General features: G+C 52.5%; 1 protein-coding gene across 1 annotated transcript in view; it reads right to left on the bottom strand.

Moving 5' to 3' along the window:
* Positions 1-2,320: 2,320 nt before the first annotated feature.
* RAB6B (RAB6B, member RAS oncogene family) overlaps positions 2,321-19,690 on the bottom strand; it is a 74,262-nt gene continuing 56,892 nt past the window's right edge. The window contains exons 3-8 of the mRNA XM_002759601.7: positions 19,589-19,642; positions 19,264-19,369; positions 17,496-17,607; positions 16,172-16,265; positions 12,600-12,666; positions 2,321-6,924 (exon numbers count right to left, since the gene is read on the bottom strand). Of these exons, the coding sequence (XP_002759647.1) occupies positions 6,860-6,924; positions 12,600-12,666; positions 16,172-16,265; positions 17,496-17,607; positions 19,264-19,369; positions 19,589-19,642 (498 nt within the window). The 3' untranslated portion in view covers positions 2,321-6,859. The remainder of the gene's footprint in view (positions 6,925-12,599; positions 12,667-16,171; positions 16,266-17,495; positions 17,608-19,263; positions 19,370-19,588; positions 19,643-19,690) is intronic.

Raw genomic sequence — 19,690 nt, 5'->3', positions numbered from 1 at the left:
GGGATGTAACTGCTCCCCCGTGGACCTGCCTTGTGTGAAGCACTGGCCATGTTATGTTGACTTAGATCACTTCAGCCAGTGGACACTTTTTCTTGTTTTTGAAGTTTTGGGTTCAGCACAATTGTCAGTGCTTCAGTTGGCTCATGCCCATCACCTGAAGGCCATCAGTGTCAATTAAGATGCCTCTCTCTTTATCTCATCCCTTCACACATTTAAGGAAGGGTGATCACCACACCTACCTTCATTTGCGCAGGAAAACAATCGCACTTCCCTTCAACCATAAAGCTTGAAACTTGACTGCTCACAAGAGCCTTGTACGCAATCACCCATTGAGTGAATGCCATGCGTTTCAGCAGACCCTGGAAATCCTAAACAAAACACAATTTAGAGGCCTGTGGCCCTGTTCTGAGGTTAAGAAATGTGCCCCTTCAGTGTGGTTTCCCTGCTCTCCCTGTCTCATTAATGTGAGCTCCATCACGGCTGCACTTGACTCCTAAGTACTGTGTGGGCCTGTGATCAGCTGCCAGCCATGCAGCCCCAACAGGACTGCCACTTTTCCATCAGCCTCTAAAATGCCAGTGTTCCCATGATGCTGATGTGTGAGGCACATGGCTGTGTTCTGTTGACTTGAATATTGTTCCAAGGGTTTTTTTGTTTTGTTGAGACAGAGTCTTGTTCTGTCACCCAGGCTGGAGTGCAGTGACGCCATCTCGGCTAACTGCAATCTTTGCCTCCCGGGTTCAAGTGATTCTCCTGCCTTGGTCTCCCCCAGGTAGCTGGGATTACAGGTGTGTGCCACCATGCCCAGCTAATTTTTTGTATTTTTAGTAGAGATAGGGTTTTGCCATGTTGGCCAGTCTGCTCGAACTCCTGGCCTCAAGTGATCCGCCCACCTTGGCCTCCCAAAGTACTGGGATTACAGGCATGAGCCACCACACCCAGCCTGTGTTTCAAGTATTGAAATCATTTTGTTTGAAAAAGTTTTTTTAAAATTTGAGTTTAACATACAGTGACCTCTACACTCTTGTACACCGGTGAGGAAAACCATGCTGAGCAGTGTTGCTGAATGCCACACCAAGCACTCTAGGCGGGACGTTCACCAAGCTCTGCCATCCTCCCATCCATGGCTGAGGAATCCCAACAGTGCTTCCTTAGTCTGCCAAAGGCAGGAACTGCTGGACAGCTGGAGTGTGACTGCGTCCCCAGTGAGATCACTCACTTCCCTGTAGTGTGAAGTCGCGCCACCATGAATTCTTGGGGAATGACTGCGTATCTTGGAAGCACTTCACTCGAGCCTTAGTCTGGCCCATGCAAGCACCTACCCATTGGCCCTCAGCCCTCTGACTTGCCACAACCCCTGTACCTGGTCTGCCTCACATTTTACAACTGGCAGCCAGAAAAAGTCTTAGTGGGGACGTCCAGTTCCTGTCTCCTCTAATCAAAGATGGCTTCCTTGAGGTGGCAGCAGATTGGAAGGTGTTGTGGAATCTTTAGAAGCCTTGAAAGGGAAAGGAATTAGTAAAGTTGGACTTGAAGAAGAGTGAGATTCCCAAGTTAGGGCAATTTACCTAATCTCGGCCTTTGTTCCTCTTTGGATTGGTCCCAGAACTATGCTGGCTTCTGAGCATCTTTTAGTCTGGAGATAACTTTGGGACCTGGAGGGGCCACTCAGGGATGTTCCTAACTGGTGTGGGGTGGGGCTGGGGATGAAATGTGGCAGCTAGATGTTGTCAAAGGTCATTCTAGTTCACCTTAAGTTCTTGCCTTTAAACGGCTTTCTGAAAATCAGAAGCATGAGAGATCCAGTCCCTGTACCCTCTCCCCCTCTTCCTAATCCCACAGCCATGGCAAGTACAGAGTGGGGATGAAGGAAGATCTCATACCCCTGACTCTCAGTTCTGCCCGGAGGCTCCCTTCCCATCAGCCTTTCAGCAGAAGGCAAATTAGGGAAATGCGTGTGGATTTACTTTCATGAGTGTGTCCCATCATTCCCCCTTAGATTTGATGGGCAACTCCTAAGGGGAAAAGATGGGACAAACTCATGAGAGTGGTGTCCACTCAAAGCCCTTTGCTGTTTTGCTTCTTCCTCCTACTGGGGGAGTTGGAGGAAGAAGCAAAACAGCAAAGGGCTTTGAGTAGGGGACATGCCACTCAGGCATGAGAAGAGGGACTTTCTGGAGCACACATCTGAGGAGCTCGGTTTTTGACCCCCCCGTTTATGACAGCACCTGGTCCTCAGCTCCCTGGTCTCATCTCATGTCCTGACATCCTCACCTGCCTTTCAACTTGTGAAGCACCACTTAAAACACAGACAAGAAGCTTTGTTTTGAGAATTAGGACAGTTTATTGTTTGACCAACATGCTGAGTCTTTTCCACATTTTACACAGTTTAATGTGAAGTCAACATGGTGGCTATGTCTTCTGAGCCCGTAACAGATGGAACTGCCACCCTCTGTGCTCCTCACAGCCAATCACTTTAAAGGGATGGGTGAGGGGAAAGTGAGGGGAGAAGTGGACACACACCGTGAGATGCAGGCTGGCCTTCTATGCTACGGAGTCTTCCTACCTCCTGAAGAAGCCATCTAAATCCCTGCTACAAGGATTTCCTAATGAAACCACGCGCTGCTGGAAATGCCAACCAGACAGGGGTCTGGAGTCCAAGGAGTTTGCACATTGGGATCCCAAGGTTTTGGGACACCTAAATAGTTCATGTCAAAAATTCAAAGGGTGTCCTGATCGGTGTGGGTGCCCATGACAATGAGAGTAGACTTGGGGACTGGCCCTTCTGCAGTAGAGGAGCCCAAAATACCACCAATATTCTCACTCACAGGCTGGGAAGAACCTGGTGTCCTAAGTGCAGAGATGGTCTGAGGAACACACCCATGCACAGCAGTCCTTGCTGTGTAATAAATATGGAGTCACATTTGTTCACACACAGGGCAGCCATGGATGAAGAGTGGAAACACATTGGTTCGGATCATTTCTAACTTGCTGGGGGATCCTGATCAAGTCACCTTTCTCCATCCTGGTTTTCCTGCTCGTAGACAGGAAGTTATGAGAGCTCTGCCTCTCACAGCTGTAACAAGGTGACAATGCCTCATATTCTTTGGGGAGAGGTAGTTTGGAAAGGAGTGGGCACAAAACCTTCTTGGCTGATGCACACAGACATACATACTTCTGTTCAGCTGCACCTTACGTGGCTCACACATGCCTCACCGTCCTCGGCTCCCTGGTCTCATCTCATGTCCTGACATCCTCACCTGCCTTTCAACTTGTGAAGGAATGAGGCTGCTCTACCTGAAGGACACTGAAGGTAGCAGGGCCATCCCTTTATTATTGACACTACTGGTACCCCAGGGCAGGGCCTCCCAGCACTGGCTGGCCACCAGGATGATGGAGACCTTGCACCCCAGATGTGTCTGCACTCTTAGCTACCACCATTTCAATCCTTGTTTCTGTTGCCAGAGACACTGAAACTAGTCTGGCCATTGCTCCCCCCAGACCTGGGAACATGACTGAATGGTTAAGGATGATGACAAGAGAGCAGCAATAGACAGCAGGGAGGCCTATGACCAAAGGAAACTGTTGCCAACAGCTACCAAGACCACCAACCTCAGACCACAACTGCGGCCACAGTGCTCATGATTCTGATGTCACACCTTCATACTGATGTATGTATGATCGCCCAGTAAGTTAGGAGTGATCAGAACCAATGTGTTTCCACTTAGAAATAGGCTGTTTGCTTTTTCCATCTTATATTCAATCTTCCTGATGCCTGCAGAACAGGAGCTTTGCTAATAGCTTTTGAGATTCACCCCCCCCACCCTCCCAAAAAAGAAGGCCAAAAGAAGAGGATCCTGCTAATCTGCCAGGTGAGGTCTAGTCAGGGAGAGGGACTGAATTACTCAGTTGAGAACATTTCCTCAAAGGAATCCTCTACTTTGCCCTCTGCTAACCCATCTGGATTCAGCAAAGATGCAATGCTCTTGCTGGGGTGCTGAGGCAATGCCATGACATCTTCAAGAGCACCTGACAGTTTGTTATGGAACCTTAACTGTGCCAATCCTACCTGCAAGCAAGGGGACAGGGATGGTGCCTTCTCAAGACAAAAATCAGGGAACCAACAACTTCCCAAAAAGAGGTGTGCCTGCCTTTCCAGACCCCAGGAAAGGAAGGATGGAAACCGCACCTGTGGAAGGGAGCGCCATGAAACTGCTGATACGGGAGGACAGGAGGAGGAAGCCACCCTCAGCCTCAGAGGCCAAGGGGCTGGGGAGAACCCAAACTTAAGAGAATGTTGTGTGCGTGCTAGGAAAGGCAGGACTCACTAAGGCCACTTCAAGCCAAATGCCATCTTTTACCGCTCCTCTAGGCCAGGATGGAAAAACAGTCCATGGTGCCTTGGGTGTGTGTGCACATGAGAAGGGAACTGAGTTTCTACGGTGTTTTATAGGATTTTTTTTTTAAAAAAGCTAATTTTTAGTGCCAAGAAAATAAAAATCTACCGTATGTTCATTCACTGAGACCCAGCACAGACCCTGTAAACGGGGCGGTCTCAGAGGCCACAGGTGATGGCCTTCGCTGCCAGCCGGGCAGGATGCTGTCATGTGGACTCCTGTGAATTCTCTCGAGGTAAGTAAGCACTCTTCCAACAAGCACCACTTGGGGGTGTGCCCATGGTGGGGGAACACTGGCCCACACAGGCATGCACACCCGTGCATATAAAGTACATAGAGAAATGGTGAAGATATTCCCGTGGGCTGTTTGCCTGTAGTTTAACACAACTATGTATTATTTTATTGATGGCAAGACAATCACAAGTTATTTGACAATATTAAGTATTTCTTATTTCAACACGCTGCAGTACTTTTGAATTTCCAAAACTGTTATCACAATGCAAGTTCCAACTTGAGAGCAGGAGAAACAAGAATTTACATTGAGCACATGTATCTCTGTGTGAGGATGTGTTTGTGGAAGGTGTATACACAAGTCTATCTCTATATATAATTATGTACACACATATAAAAACTAAACACATGACATCTGAAACACATTCAAACATTGGTCCTTGCCTTCTGGAAGAGGTGTTCAGTGGGATCCTGCTTCGTCTCTTCTTCACCTGAAGAAAAATTCCTCTCTAGCGATGATCTCTGGCACACAGCCTCCTGGGCAGAGGACATTTGGCAGGCCCACTGCACAAGTATCAGTCCGGCCAGGTTCTGCTGCACTTACTGCCTGCCATTTCGGATTAATTTCTGAGAAGTTTCAACATTCATTCCAACAACCTTGTGGAGTTGAGCCCACCATACCCCAGATGGTCATTCATCCCATCTATGACATGCCCAGCAGCAGCCTGGAGGGAGAGCCAATGACAGCAGGGAGGGAGGGACTGACATTTTGGCCAGACTCACTGTCCACTGCACCTGGCTCTGTGTAGGCTCAGGGCAGTGAGTCTGAGCCTGTTTGGAATGCTGGCCAAGTGGGTTATATCACTTAGAGAGAAGAGAGAGAGTTCTCTTCAGAGACTTTACAGGTCCTCAGGACTAAAACATTCTCAGGAATTAGTAAAAAATGGAAGAGATGGCTCTCTGGGGGCAAGTCCTAGTACCCCAGGCAGCCTTCTGGAGACCCCACCTGAACCATATCCTCAGGTGACCACAGTGCAGCCGCAATAGCCACAAAGGGATGTCCACAAAGACTTCAACTGTGCCCTGCCAGTGGGGTGAACACACAGCAACAGATCAGCTTTTCCAGAAAGTACTCGACAATATTAGCAGCTTGGGCTCTAAGAACATGGATCTTTCAAGGTGGTGGTTTCACAGACAACCCTTCCCCCGAGTCCCAGAGGCTCAACTCCAGTAGTACAGACTCCAGCTTCCCTGACACCCAGGAGGAAGGCTTCAGGATGCCACGCTGCCCAACATCACACACTGAGTTTCTTAGGGTTAGCCCAGCCATGTGTGCAGACTGCCAGGTGGGCTGGTTAAAATGTTTTCAGAACTACACATGGTACCCCAGTCTATAACCACGCACTGCACAGCTGCAATTGCCGACAGCACCCCGTCCTTCTGATGGCCTCTTCCTCTGCCAGTCCCCGAGGGTACGGAGAACACAAAGTTGCCTGTACCCTCAACCCCTTCAAGGCTTCTCAGGGAAGGGGAAAGAGAAGTGAGAGCAGTACCCCTGGGGCCTGCTGCCAGGCTGCCTAGAGCCCACAAGGCCTTAGTCTCAGCTCCACACAAGGTTGATGACCCACTCTGGGCATGGAAGGACAGAGTCAGAGCTACCTTTTCAGAGGCTGATGTGTTCAACCAATGTTTGATTTAACCGAGTAGGGCCTGGAGAGTGGGGCCATATGGCCCCGGACTGGGAGCCTAATTAAGTTACTCAGTTAATTGTTTTAATTTATTGGGCTGGGGATGGGAGGAAGGCAGAGGTAACAAATGGTTCAAAGAGGAAAGGAAGGAGGAGGTGTGTGGAAAAGATTCTCTGTAAGTTTACAAATATACAAAAACAAAAAGCACATCTTTCAAATAAAAATGACTACATTTTTATCTGGCAAAAAATTGTATACACATGATTTAAATTTTTTTTAAATTTTAACAGTTTTTGGCAATCTTAATAAAGTACAATATATTACAACCAAACCAAAAAATAGTCGTTTAAGTAACAGCTGTTAAGAGTGACGTGATCCCTGATGCCCAGCCTCCCTCCCCATCCCACCCTACTCCTAGAGACAGAGAGAAAAGAAAAATCCTCCCATCTTGTAACTCGGTTCCCTCCCCCCTTAGGAAGCTAGCCAATAGGAAGCAACACAACAAGCAAGGAGTGTCATGGGAAGCTGCAAGTTGGCTCTGCATTAGCAGGAGCAGCCGCCCTCGCTGGCCGGGGGCTCCTGGGGTTTGTCCAGTTTGATGTCAATCACTGCAAGGGGATGGGCTAAGGAAGAAGACGCTCTTGGAGAAGCTGCCACCCTGCTCAGCCCTGTGCACCGCACCCTTTGGCTACTGCTCTGTTTCTCTGCAAACACCGACAGACTTGGCTCTTGGTTTGGGTGGGCTAGGAAGGATGCAACACCAGCTCCCACTTTGCCTCCTCTTCCCTTCACCCATCTACTACCCCCGATGCCTGTCCACCCAAGCAAAGCTTGTCTTGCTTGGGCCGTGGGATCACCATCTCACCAAGGCCAGAGGTTCACTTTCTCAGAAGCCTCCCCTTGACCTGTGCTCAAACACCAATTCCCAGCCTCAGCCCGGTTACCTGCCAGCCCCTCTCAAAGTGCAATGGAGATGAAGAGCCCACTAGGTTCACATCTCAAAGCACAAAGGTACATGGCCCTTGCCTAACTGGCAGCAGGAGCAAACCCCTCAAGCTTTAGTCAGAACACATCACTTAGATCCTGAGGATGGCCACATCCATGGGGCCTACACACAGCCCCCTTGCCAGCTCTTTCCACTGGTGCCCTCAGGGGCTGTGGCTAGAGAAGCACTTACCAGAACCACCAGAGGGACTGCTTCAAAATGCACAGCCAGGCTGGCCCTCTCCCTTGCTCACCGGGCGCAAAGCCAAGACCGTATTTGAAGTTTTAGCCTTGCATCAAACCAGACCTAGTTATAGCTGAGGATCAGGCCCTTTGATACCTCACAGAATTGCTCTTCCTGGACAGGGCTTTGGTGCCGGCTGCAGGATTGCCCTAAGACAGGCGTGTGCGGGGTGTGGTGGTATAAGAAGCGCTCTTATGGAACTTGCTGCTGGCATCCTAAGGATGCTGTTGTGGCTCCTATTTGAGGACAACAGGAGAGATTCTTTTGGTTTAAATACTATGAAAGGCCAGGCTTCTCCTGAAGTTCACATTTTTCTTTCCTTGCCTTGGCTGTTAGGATGCTCAGAGCCAACTTTCTGGCCACCTCTAACAACCATGCAGCCGCGGCATATATTTTGAGTATGACTTTATCTCTGACTTTTCTTTGCTTTTCCTACCTTTATTCTCCATATGTGCGTGTGTACACACACACACACACACATACAACTTTATCTTGTTTGTATGTATACACACGTTGCAGCATATAAAGGAGTAAACAGATAATAAGCAAATGCCTTCCTTCCCACTGCCCCCTGCAGCCCACCTTTTGTTTGCTCTACTCCAGTCAAACAGCCTACTTCTCTACTGCCTATCAATTCTGGCAGGAACCCACTTTTGATAGGAACCCACTTCCAGGAATGCCCTGCTGTTTCTCTCTGGCAGCTGTAGTTTTATGGCTGATGCTGGCAGCCCAGTCCCCTTCTGTATCGCTGGCCTTGGCACAGACCTCCTTGAGATCTCCCGGTCTTCTCTGAGTGCCCCTCTGAGCCCAGCTAGCTCTCTCTCAGCATGGTGGCTTCCCAAAGCCAGCTCAGGTGACAATCATGTCACATTCTGCTACAGAAACAAAGCGTCCATGGATTTCTCACTCAGGCCTCCCCTTGCATTAACACTAGCTCATCCCCTTCCCTCGATTACACACCGAGGCGCCACCAACCAGACTTTCCCTTGCTTTAAACACGTCCTATGCTTTCCTTCTTTCCTTTGTTCATGCTGCTCTTTCCTTCTAGAAGTGATGCTCCCTCCCTGCACCCAGCCTTTCTCCTCATCTCTACTTCTAATAGTGTTCTCTTTCTTAGGTCCAGAGTGCATGCACTAGTGGCTTCTCCTCTGAAGCCCTTCCAGGCAGTGCTGACCACTTACTCTGTGCTGAGCGCTGTAAATGAGCTACCTCATTTCCACATGAGACTCCGCGCAGTGGGGAGTGAAACGGCCACCTGCCAGCTGGGAAACTGAGGCGCTCAGATACAAACCCAAGGTAATCCAACCCCAGCCTTCTACTTTCAATTACCTGGCTGTGCTAAGCCCCTTGTGGACTGGCTTCTCAAGTTCAACACTACTGACATTTTGGGCCAGACAATTCTTTGTGATGGGGGTGTCCTGTGCACGTAGGATGTTCAGAAGCATCCCTGACCACTATCTATGAGATGCCAGGTAAACCCCATTCCCTTTCCCCAATTTATGATGAGCCAAAGCATATGAAGACATTGCCAAATGGGGAGGGCAATATTAGTCCTCGGTGAGAACCACTGGTCTAGCTCGAAGGTCGGCCACTGTTACAGCATTACGTTCTGCCCAGTTGAAGGTACCTGACTACCACTAAAAAAATCTCATGCACAACTGGAGTCAGAATACTTTCATACAATGCACAGCAGCAGTTCTCAAATGGATTACATCAAAAGTTTCTGAGATATTTGTTAAAAATATGTCTCACTGGGCCCTACCGTGGTAGATGTGGGGATGGGCTCCAGATGTGTGTTTTTAACAATTTCTTTGGAGAGTCCCAATGCACAGACATCCAGGAAACCAATTCTATTCCAGCACTGTCCAAAGAACTTTCTGCGATGACAGAAATATTCTATATCTGCACTGTCCAAGGTCTCACCATTAGCAACATGGATAGGATAACTGGGCACTTGAAAGGATGCTAGTGCAAGCGAGGAGCTGAACTTTTAATCCAACTGAATTTTAACAGTTTAAGTCGGAATAGCCATGTGTGGCTGCAGAATATGAGAGCACAGGTCCAGCTCTTCCACTAGGAGCTTTCACACAGGCTCCCATTTAATGTCACCTCCTTCCTCGTTATGCCACATGCTACTGAAATGCAGTGCTCAGGGGGTGCTTGCTGATTGACAGGATAGGGAAGAATGACTGGACCCAGGTCTAAATGATGCCCTGGAGGAGGAAACTCAGGGTTTCCCATAAGCCTCAAGAGGTTTGATATGTGCCTTTCTGGCAGGCACGGCCAGAGCTCACCCGCCTCTTCCCTCTGGGTCAAGTGTGGCCCGTCATGAGCCACATTCAGTGTCCACTGTTTCTTGTTCCTGGAACAGTGATGGGTGGGCCCAGACAACCTGTTACAAACTCACCTCCTACTGTTGGGTATGCTTCCCCAGTCCCAGCACCTCTGACCCTACTGCAGTATAATCCTCTCTGTATTTGGAATCTCAAAGCACCCCACAGCCCCATCAGAGAGGGCGACAGCGCTGTGAAATCCAATTATTTGGATGTGGTTCCAGCTCTGAATTAAGGAGTTGGGAGGCCTTGGGCATGCTCTATCAAGTGTGGGGTGTACTGTCCTCACCTGCTTAGAGCCACTTCATGAAGTGCCCACAATACTGCTGTCCCTTTGTGTAAGCCAGCCTGTGCAGAAGGAGTGCAGGCCCATGCAATGGAGGCACGCTATATTTGGGCAGAAAGTGGGGGTTGGGGAGTTGTGTATGTAGGCCCCATGAGGGGCTTAGGGCTCTACCATTTGGTGGCCCCCTGGCCTCTACTTTGCTGGGAGAGCAGGAGACCAGTGGAGGGTGCTGCTGGGCAGTGTTGGCCAGAGCGGCCCTGAGGGGGCCCTCCTGTGTTCAATGTGAAGAAGGCAGCCCCCACATCTCGACCTGCAAGCAGGAGACAGAAACTGCAAGCCACACATTCCCCAAGCCCTGGGCGGAGCAAGTGAGGCCAAGTGTGAACAGTTTATACATCGCCACAAAGCAGTGCTTCTGTGTGTTTGCTCTCAATGTTGAACACAATTATGAACTTGACCCCAAAGCACACATCTTCAAAACACCTGGATTTGAACTATGAGTAAGCAGAGTGACGGCTGCCTCCACCTGGTCTCTCTGGGAGCTCTGGTGGCCGCTCCAGCATCTGCCTCATGAGACGATGGGAGTACATCTACCCAGATAAGGGGGCCCCATAGCTAGAAAAAGGGACACAGGTCACATGGCCCTGTGCAGTGTGTTTGCAACCTGCCCTGTATCCTTTCTCTCAAGGGGCCCGAAGGTCATTGGTAGTTGGATGAGACACTAGGCACATTGTCACCCTGCACTCAGCCCAGCCTGACCTGACTGTGGGCCCAGCCTGGAGCCCCCACAGTGTGACTCCAGGAGAATGTGAATGAGATGATCACCACTCACCCTGGCCAGTGTGCCGTGCCTTGAGAGCTGGCGGGATGGAAAGCAGGCAGTGCAACCCTTCCCCTTGCTGGCAAGCACAGCAGGGATCACCTGCACCTTGTCTGCCCCTCTCCCTTGGTCCTGCTCCTATGTTTGCCCTTCAGATTGGCTTCTGTATGTTCCTGGAACCTCGAAGGAGTCCCATGTGACAGCTGATTCCATGGGGTCTCTCTTCTGAGCTCTGGAGCCTGGCTCTGCTACTGAGAGCTGTGGAGTACCCTTGTCAAGTATCTGAGCCTCAGTCTCTTTATCTATGATTGGAGTCTCATAACTGACCAACCAGGAGACACTCCTCAAACTCCCTCCTCTCGGCCAGTTTGTCTTCTGGGGACACACAGACCATGGGACTGCTGGGGTACCTGCTCCTTGGTAAGCCTTCCTGCCCTACCCCTAAGCAGGGTGACTCTCGAGTCTGCTCTGAGAACTCCTTAAGGAAACCTGGAGAGGCCCAGCCTCCCTCCAGGCCTGTGTCAGGCTCCCTCTTGCTGCCACCCTGAGGCTCCCAGTGTCCTGCCCACCCTGCCCCAGCAGCTCCATCAGGCAGAAGGGGAGGGAGCAGCACAACCACCACTCCAGCCCCTCTGGGCCTCCAACATTAAGCTGTGTGCTTCTCTCGCTTTTGATTTTCATCAGCCCGAAGGTGCCCTTCCATCTTCCCAGGGCCCTTCTCTGATCTGTCAGAAATGTCTGCCCTTAGAGGCCTGTGGGATCAGTGGGGGATGCTAGAGAGCTGCTGTGTAGGGACAGGTCCATTCTAAAGGATGCCAGCCAGGGATCTGCATGCCCAGTTTCTAGTGGCTAACTTAGGTGGGGACATCTGACTAGGTGCAGGGGAGGCCGGGTGTGGGCAATGCCTTCACAGTTTTCATCTGATCCTCTCAAATGCCCTTGGAGGGACGATGTCCCAGAAAAAATAGGGCTGGATATGGAGGAAGCAAGCTTGAGTATGAATCCTAACTGTAACTTACATGCTGTGTGACACTGGGCAAACCAGACTACCTCTCTGAACCTCAGTTTATGCCTCTAGGTGTCTCTTCAGGTTGGGGCTGGTTTGTGGGTGATGTGCAACTGTCCCACAGAGCAGGGGGAGCCTCAGGGGCTGTGTAGGGCTGGGTGGAGAACGCGGCGGTACACGGAAGGGGGCATCTGTTTGAAGTGGGAGCTGTCTCAAGTAGACTGAACCATGATGAGATCACGTCACCAGTGCCAGAGCCTTCCCTGCAGTGGAGACTCTGCCTGCGTTCATAAAACCCATACCATGCTCTCAGTAAAGAAGGGCAAAGTCGCTGTTTCTCACTCCCCACACCACAGCATCACTCTGTGCACACCCCTTTGGTATCCTCCTGCTATTCTAGGAGAAGAAGAAAGTGGTTAGAACCAGATGGGGGCTCCAGGACCAGGGGGTTCAGCCGCACCCTGACTAGAGGATGTCCTGTGCCGTTCGCGCGGTCCACAGAAGGCCGGGCAGGGGACTGGTGACTGTCTGACCACTGCACTAACATATTCAGTGAATAAATGGCTCCTCCTATGCATCTTTTCACTCACTTGTCACAGGAAAAGGATACTTCCTTCTTTGCTTTTCTCCTGGACATTCTCCATTCCAGGTAGAGCCGACGCCACACGTCGAAAAAGCTGGAGATGAAGAAATGCAGCATGAGCCCCCACCCTGGCCCTCCCCTCCGCTCCGCACTGCGTCTCCATGCTCTGCCCTCTTCCTCTCCCAACCTGCAGCTTTAGTCTCCCATCTGCCCATCTGAAGGGCAGGGGCTGTGCCTATGTTCTGTCTCCTGCACTCGCAGTGCCTCTCACAGCATTGGGTCTGGGCAGGCCTCAGTGTAAGCATGTGGAAGGAAGGAAGGAAGGAAAGCCGTGGCCTCTTGCCCAAGCAGGCTGGCCGCAGGGTCACCAGGTCAGGTTGGGGCTGGTCTGTGGGAGATGTGCAACTGTCCCACGGAGCAGTGGGGAGCCTCAGAGCCTGTGCAGGGCTGGGCGGGGAAAGTGGCGGGATGTGGAAGTCATAGCATGTGACTGCAGGGGATCTCCTCTGGTGCAGAAAATGGTCTGGGCCTCCAGGTGACAGGCCCTAAGGTGGGCTTCTGGACACAGCCCTTGCGGGGACCAGGTGTAGGGAACCGACTTGCCCTTGAGACAAATGAGACTGTTCAGGGAGCCCTGCAAGTCCAGCATCAAGGCAGCAAACAGCAGGGGCCAGGGCCACATGGGCACAGTGGCGAGGCTTCTCTGAGAGCATGAGGGATGCAGGACTGTGAATGCAATCTTGTGAGCTTGTTTGGATGTGTGGGACTGTGAGCTGTTTATTTTGTGTAGGTGTGTGTGTTTTGCCTGTAGGGCTGCATGGAGAAATGTGTGTGTTGTGAGTGGTGCATGTGGGCAGGTGTATGTGTATTTGTGTAAGCCTATGGGGGAATGTGAGTGTGGTGTGTGAATATGTGGCATCTTTCTGCGTGTGTTTGTGAAGTTTGCGGGGAATGTGTATATAGCGTGTGTCCTTGGTAAGGTGAGTCTGTGTACACGTGGGTTTTCTATGTGTGTGTGTGTGTGTGTGTGTGTCAGGGCAGGCATGGGTGGCAGGGGACAGGGGCAAGTGGCAGATGGGGTGCTGGCAGAGATGGAATGTTGGAGGTGACAAGGCAGAAGTATGAGGCACAGAGGACTCTGAACTGCTATGCTCTGAATGCTGGTCCCCGCACAAATTCCTATGCTGAAAGAGAATCTCCAATGTGACAGTATGAAGAGGTGGGGCTTCAAGAGGTGCTTAGGGTCAGGAGGGTAGAGCCCTCATGGTTGGGATGAGTGCCCTGATGAACGAGGCCTGAGGGAGCCTGTCTGCTCCTTCCACCTAGTGAGGGTACAGCAGGAAGGCGCCATCTAGGAAGAAATGGGCCCTCACCAGACACTGGATCTGCTTGCACCTTGACTGAGGATTTCCCAGCCTCCAGAACTGTGAGCAACACATTTCTGTTGTTTATATCCTACCCCACCTATAGCAATTTGTTACAGTAGCCTGAATGGACTAACCCGCTCTCCTCACAAATGCGAACTGCAGGAACTGGGTGGGCTCTGGGCTCATACCCTCCACTGCATGAGCTCTCTGAAGACAGGGTGAGTCTTATTCATGGCCTCACCCCAGAGCCCACAGGACACTATCCCCTTCCCTGAGCACCCGGGCTGAGTGACAGGGCTACAGGCAGTGAGGGCCCAAGTGGGAAGTTGCTGGTGGGCCCGGCAGGGTGTAGGACCCTTGTGGACAGGCTGCAGAGGGGGCTCTGCAGTGGGGCAGGCATTAGTGGGCAAGGGTACGAAGGGCCTGGGCCACCCTTCCTGAGCTCTCCTTCACGGCCTTGCCCTGGGCAGCTCCAATCTGCTTGTCTGGCTGTGAAAACAGTTACAGCCTCTGCTGGTGGCCAAAATGCCAGTTTGAAGGGTGCTCTAGGGCCAGGTATGGGTTTCTGTGAGTGGATATGCTCACATTTAGATCCAGAAGTCCGCACCACATGGAGACTCCTCTGAGCCACACAGTGTTCAAAATTGACCACACTTAAATGCCTGCTAAACCACTGCGTGGGTTCCAGAGCCCTCTGGGGGTGAAGGCATCAGTGCCTCCCTGACCTTGACTGCGGATGCAGATGCTACCTGCCCTATGGACCTCCTGGTGCTGCCCTCCATCTACATCCCATGACTTTAGGACCCCCAAATAGCAGCAGCCCAGCCCAGTCTCTCCTGCATGCCCCCAGGAAGTGGGAAGGACCGTGACAGCTTCAGCCCACACCAAGGGAGGCTGGGAACAGATGGGAGTGAGTGAAGCCCTGTTGAGGATACTCCAGTTAGGGTGGGGCACTAAGTCCTGGAGCTTCGGGGCTCCCCAGTGTCACATAGTATCCCTTCTACTCTGTCTCTTCTTGTCACTCTGCCAGCCCACCTTCCCCACGGCCACCAGCAGTGCCCACATGGGGCAAACCACCATTGCATCCAGAAGGCCAGTGCTGCATACACAGCTTGCCAAGGGTTCCCAGCAATGCTGGAGTGGCAAGGCAGGAAAGAAAGCCAGGCCAACCATGTTCCTCACCCAGCGTCCCCTCCCCACACCTCGAGCACCCTGCAGCCACAACTCTGCTGCTCCCCTGCTTGGCGTGCCTGCCCTCCTCACCACCTCTCCAAGTCCTTCTCATCCCCAACGGCAGATCTTAACCTTTTCGTGAGCTAAGGACCCCTCTGGCAGTCTGGTGAAGCCTATGGACTCCTTTGAAGTGTGTGAAATCAATCATATAGAATGATAAAGGAAATACTGAGTACTGAAATAAACTGCATTGATATTCATGCTTCCTTATGAACATAATAACTCCTGTGACAGGGAACAGTGATGCATGCAAACTTCAAGATACCTGCAACACCATGAGGTGACAGGCAAGCATCTGTGAATTCTGCTGGTGGTAAAGCCATGGGCACTGCTAAGAAGACTGAGTCACTGCCTACACTCATCATTGAAGGACCAATCAGGCGTCCTTCAGTGCTATGGACGAGTCAGTAGTTACTGAAGATAAAGGTGCAACTTTTTCCAGCCCTGTCTGCTGACCTGCTGAATTCCATCCATGGACTACTCAGGGGGCCTCATGCTGCAAGGTCAGCCCTAACTCCACAGCCCTAACTCTTGTGAGCTCCAACCACACCATGGTGGGTTCTTCTCTCCACGCCTGAGTTGCCCTCCATAGCCCTTAGCACTTGCGAAGTGCAAGGCATGAACCCCAAATGCTGATTGGATTGAATTTTCCTACACCCACCATCTGAAGTGAGGTGAGACGTTAGGGGACCACTGCTTCCCTCAGCCGCCTGGAAGCTGGTGGCTGGACACCCTTAGGGCCTGCTACATGGGCCATGACTGGCCGCTGCTACAGTGGCTGGTGACTTACGTTCTCCACACGCTGTGCCTGGAGTGCTCCTTCCCTCTCTTGGGCTTTACCAGCTCCAGAAATTAGCTCGCCCTGCACTGGACGCACCTATGGGTGTTCTGGTTGGCTGCCCCAACCCCATCACCAGCCCCTCAGGGCAAGGCAGGTCTGAGCCTGCGGCTGACCACAGGGCCACGCCATGCCGGGCCCGGTACCAGGTGTGTCCTCACCTGCTTCACGTTGTAGCCGGTCTTTGCACTGGTTTCAATGAACATGACACTCAGTTCTTTGGCGCGCTGCTCCCCTTCCTCGATGGTTATCTGCCTAGAGATGAGGGGAAGGAGGGAAATCAGCTCCGTAGAGGAGCAGCCCCTGGCAGAGATGAGGAGGGACCCGTCCAGCAGGGCAGAGGGAGCCCACTGGGCCCCTGGTCAGCCCAGAAGACAGGCTCTGATCCCAGGGGCCTCTGCCGGGTGCCAACCACAGTCTCTTAGCACAAAGCGGCACCAGGGAACAGCAGAACACTATCCCCTCCCCCCACTCCTTCCTTTGTGTCTTCTCAGCTTCAATTAGGCCATGGGGCAGGCCTAGGGTAGGACTGCCCCGTACCTGCCTTTCCCAACAGTCACTACTGCAGAGCCTGTGTTTGTGAAGAGATTCAAGCCAGGCAGTGCCACTCTGGGTGGTATTATTAGTCACATTTTCCCTATGAGAACGCTAAGGTTAAAAGTGTCTCCCCCAAGGCCACAAAGCTGAGGGGCTCCACAATGCAGCAGGCAGAAGTGGGTGAGGGTATGAAAGGCTTGGGTACCCTTTGCACTGGGATTTGAGCCCAGTTTTCCTTCCTTCAAGGACAGAACTCTAGTAAAACAGGCTCTAATTCAGATGATCCCTCAGGTGGTCAAGGGACGCTGCGAGAGCCCTGCACTGCTAGCTGGAGTCCACAGCCTATCACTTTGTCTGCCCAAGTCAGGGTCACGTGAGATGAGTGGACAATGTACATACATGGCACCTCAGTCCTCCCTGTTCATGGAGGGCAGTGTGGAAAAGCCACTTTAGAGAGCCTCACGCCATATGCAGCCACAAACCAGGCTGAGCAGGCTCCGGCTATAGGTTTGTGGTCCAGATGCTCTGCATGCACACACCTAGGGCCCGGGGCATTCGCGCCCCCATGCGCACTGGTGTGGACGGTACACAGGCACAGACAGTTTGCAGTGCACACACTGGGGCCCAGGGGACTGCTGTGTCTGGGGCAGTGCTGTGGCCTTACACCGTGCACTGCTGGGCCAAGCCAGGTGCACACATCTGTGTGCAGACAGCACACAGAGGAGTGCCTGGCCCCTGCCTGGCGGTGGAAGGCAGGCCTTCACAGATGAGACACCCATGGGTGAGAGTCTACCAGGTGTTCTCAAAGCTCCTCGTGTCTCAAGGAACCTTCCCCAGATGCATGGCCAGGATAGACACACCACCCATGCACGCCAGAGCTCCCTGTGCAGGAGCAGTTAGAGAGGAGTGGAGGGTAAGCACCCTGCACCTGTGTGCCTTAGCGCCTACCTCTTATCAGCCAGGTCTGTCTTGTTGCCCACCAGCATGATGATAACATCACTGCCCCTCTCTGTCCTGACGTCGTCAATCCACTTAGAGGTCTGTTGGAAGGAGTTGAGATCTGGAGGCAGAAAGTGGGGATAAACTGAAAGGCAGGGCCGACCACCAGCAGGAGAGGGGAAGGGGAGGTGTGAGCCAGGAGCAGGAGGGAGGGTGAGCGCATGCCCTCAGATACCCAGGGAGGGGTGTGAGCTCAGTCAACAGATTAGCCAGGTTGGGACTTTCAGAGGGAACCACGCCCCACCCAGCCCTGGGGAGCCGCTTGCACTGCTCAGCCACCCTCTGTGGGAAAGGAGTCACCCCATCTGGAAGGTCACAGTGTTATGATCTGCCACATGGAATAGTGGCTTTAGGGGCCCACCTGAGAGTCAGACCTGACTCTGGGGATTCAGTGGAGAGTGAGAACTGGATCACACATGTGTGTGCATACACACACATACACACGTACACATACACACAAACACACGTACACACAGGACTTGGCAAGTTTGGACAGTGAGGAGTAAGCAGAGGAGAACACAGCAGTCCTAGGGAAGGCGGGGCCCTACTGAGTGGCCTTCCCACTTCCCATGGGAGCTCAGGGAAGTCTGGCAAGGCCAGAGGCATTTCTGAAGAGAACCGTGAGGCTCTGTAGGGGAAAGGAGGGGAAAGGTGGCCCCAAGGCTAGAGTCGGGGGAGCCAGGTGCACTCAAAAATCCAGGAGAGACAGGGCCACTTCTGGCAGCCTGACCTCCCTCAGTTGCCATGACAGGCCTTGTGGGGCCGAGTAGCCATAAGGCAATGCCCACCACTTGGCAGTCCACGCACCCAAGGGGAGAGGAGGTGCCTGTCCTCAGAAGTCTCAGTTTCCCACAGCCCAGTCTCCCTTTTGATGCACCTCATGCCATGAGAACCCAGGTCCTTGTAGGCCCGGTTCCCACCTGTACTCAGGTGTGGAGGGGACCTGTGGTCAGCAGAGGAATGGACAGAGGGAGTGGGCAGCAGGCTGGGTGGTGGGGCATGTGCCAGCATAGGGGTACACATGCTTCCCCATGTGACTTTAGGGCTGTGGACAGCACCCACGGAGTCTGCCCACTTCAGGGTAACCACAGCCCTGAGGGCTTATCAGGTGTGTTCCAAGACACCAGCCTTGCAGGTCTGGCCCCTCATCAGCCCCCACCCCCACACGCTGTGCAGTCCTGTTAAAACAGGACTGGCCAGAAGAGCCACAGTGTTGGAGAAGAATTACCAGTCTACTGCACTTCTAGACCCCCTTGGCCGACCTTCCCAGGGAGTCCTGCACCCATAGCTGTTGGGTCGGGGTTGGCCCAGGGACCAGTGTCTTCTCCCATGGTGACACAAATTCAGAAGTAGCTCCTTAGGGATCTGACAGCCAGGAAGAGGGAGAGTGCAGAGAGGCTGGGGCAGGGCCAACCTTGTGAGCATCAGCTAATACCACATACTGATCCCTGCTTTGAGCAGAGCCACCCTGGCCCTGTGAACCCACGCCTGTCGCAGGAGGGTGGGGGCAGTGGGAAACATGTTGGTATTCAAAGGCAACTCACCTCTGTCCCCTGCCTTTCTGCATTCAGGGTACAATTGCACACACGTATGTGCACACACATGCATACACACACACACACACACACACACGCATACACACAGGTCTGACCAGGGTCACACCTGGGCCCCGGAGCCTCTATGAGCCACCCTCCCTTAAGCACAGACCCTCACTTACTTGTGATGTCATACACCACCACAGCCACTGTGGAGTCCCGGATGTAGCTGGGGATCAGGCTGCGGAACCTCTCTTGGCCGGCTGTGTCCCAGAGCTGCAGTCGTACCTGTTTCAGGGAGGGCAGGACCACGGGGAGAAGAGTCAGTGGGGCAGTGAGGTCCTCCTGGTCCAGGGGGCTTGGAGAGCCAGGCTCTGCAATGCTGGCACCACCAGCTCCAGCCCCCAGGGTGGGCAGGGGCTCTCAGTGGTGCCCAGCTAAGGATTCTAGGGGATAAGCCTGAAGGAGCCCTCCCTGTCCCTCCCAGTCCTAAAATTAGGTGCTCACCGTGCGGTCCTCCAAGTACATGGTTTTTGACAAGAAGTCAATCCCAATGGTTGCCTGTTAGAGAAAAGCACAGAACGGTCAAAACCGAAAGATCTCATGCAA

Source organism: Callithrix jacchus, chromosome 17 (assembly GCF_049354715.1).
Source record: "Callithrix jacchus isolate 240 chromosome 17, calJac240_pri, whole genome shotgun sequence".
NCBI lineage: Eukaryota > Metazoa > Chordata > Mammalia > Primates > Cebidae > Callithrix > Callithrix jacchus.
Note: the sequence above shows the minus strand (reverse complement) of the source record. Positions and strands in the feature narration are given on the sequence as shown.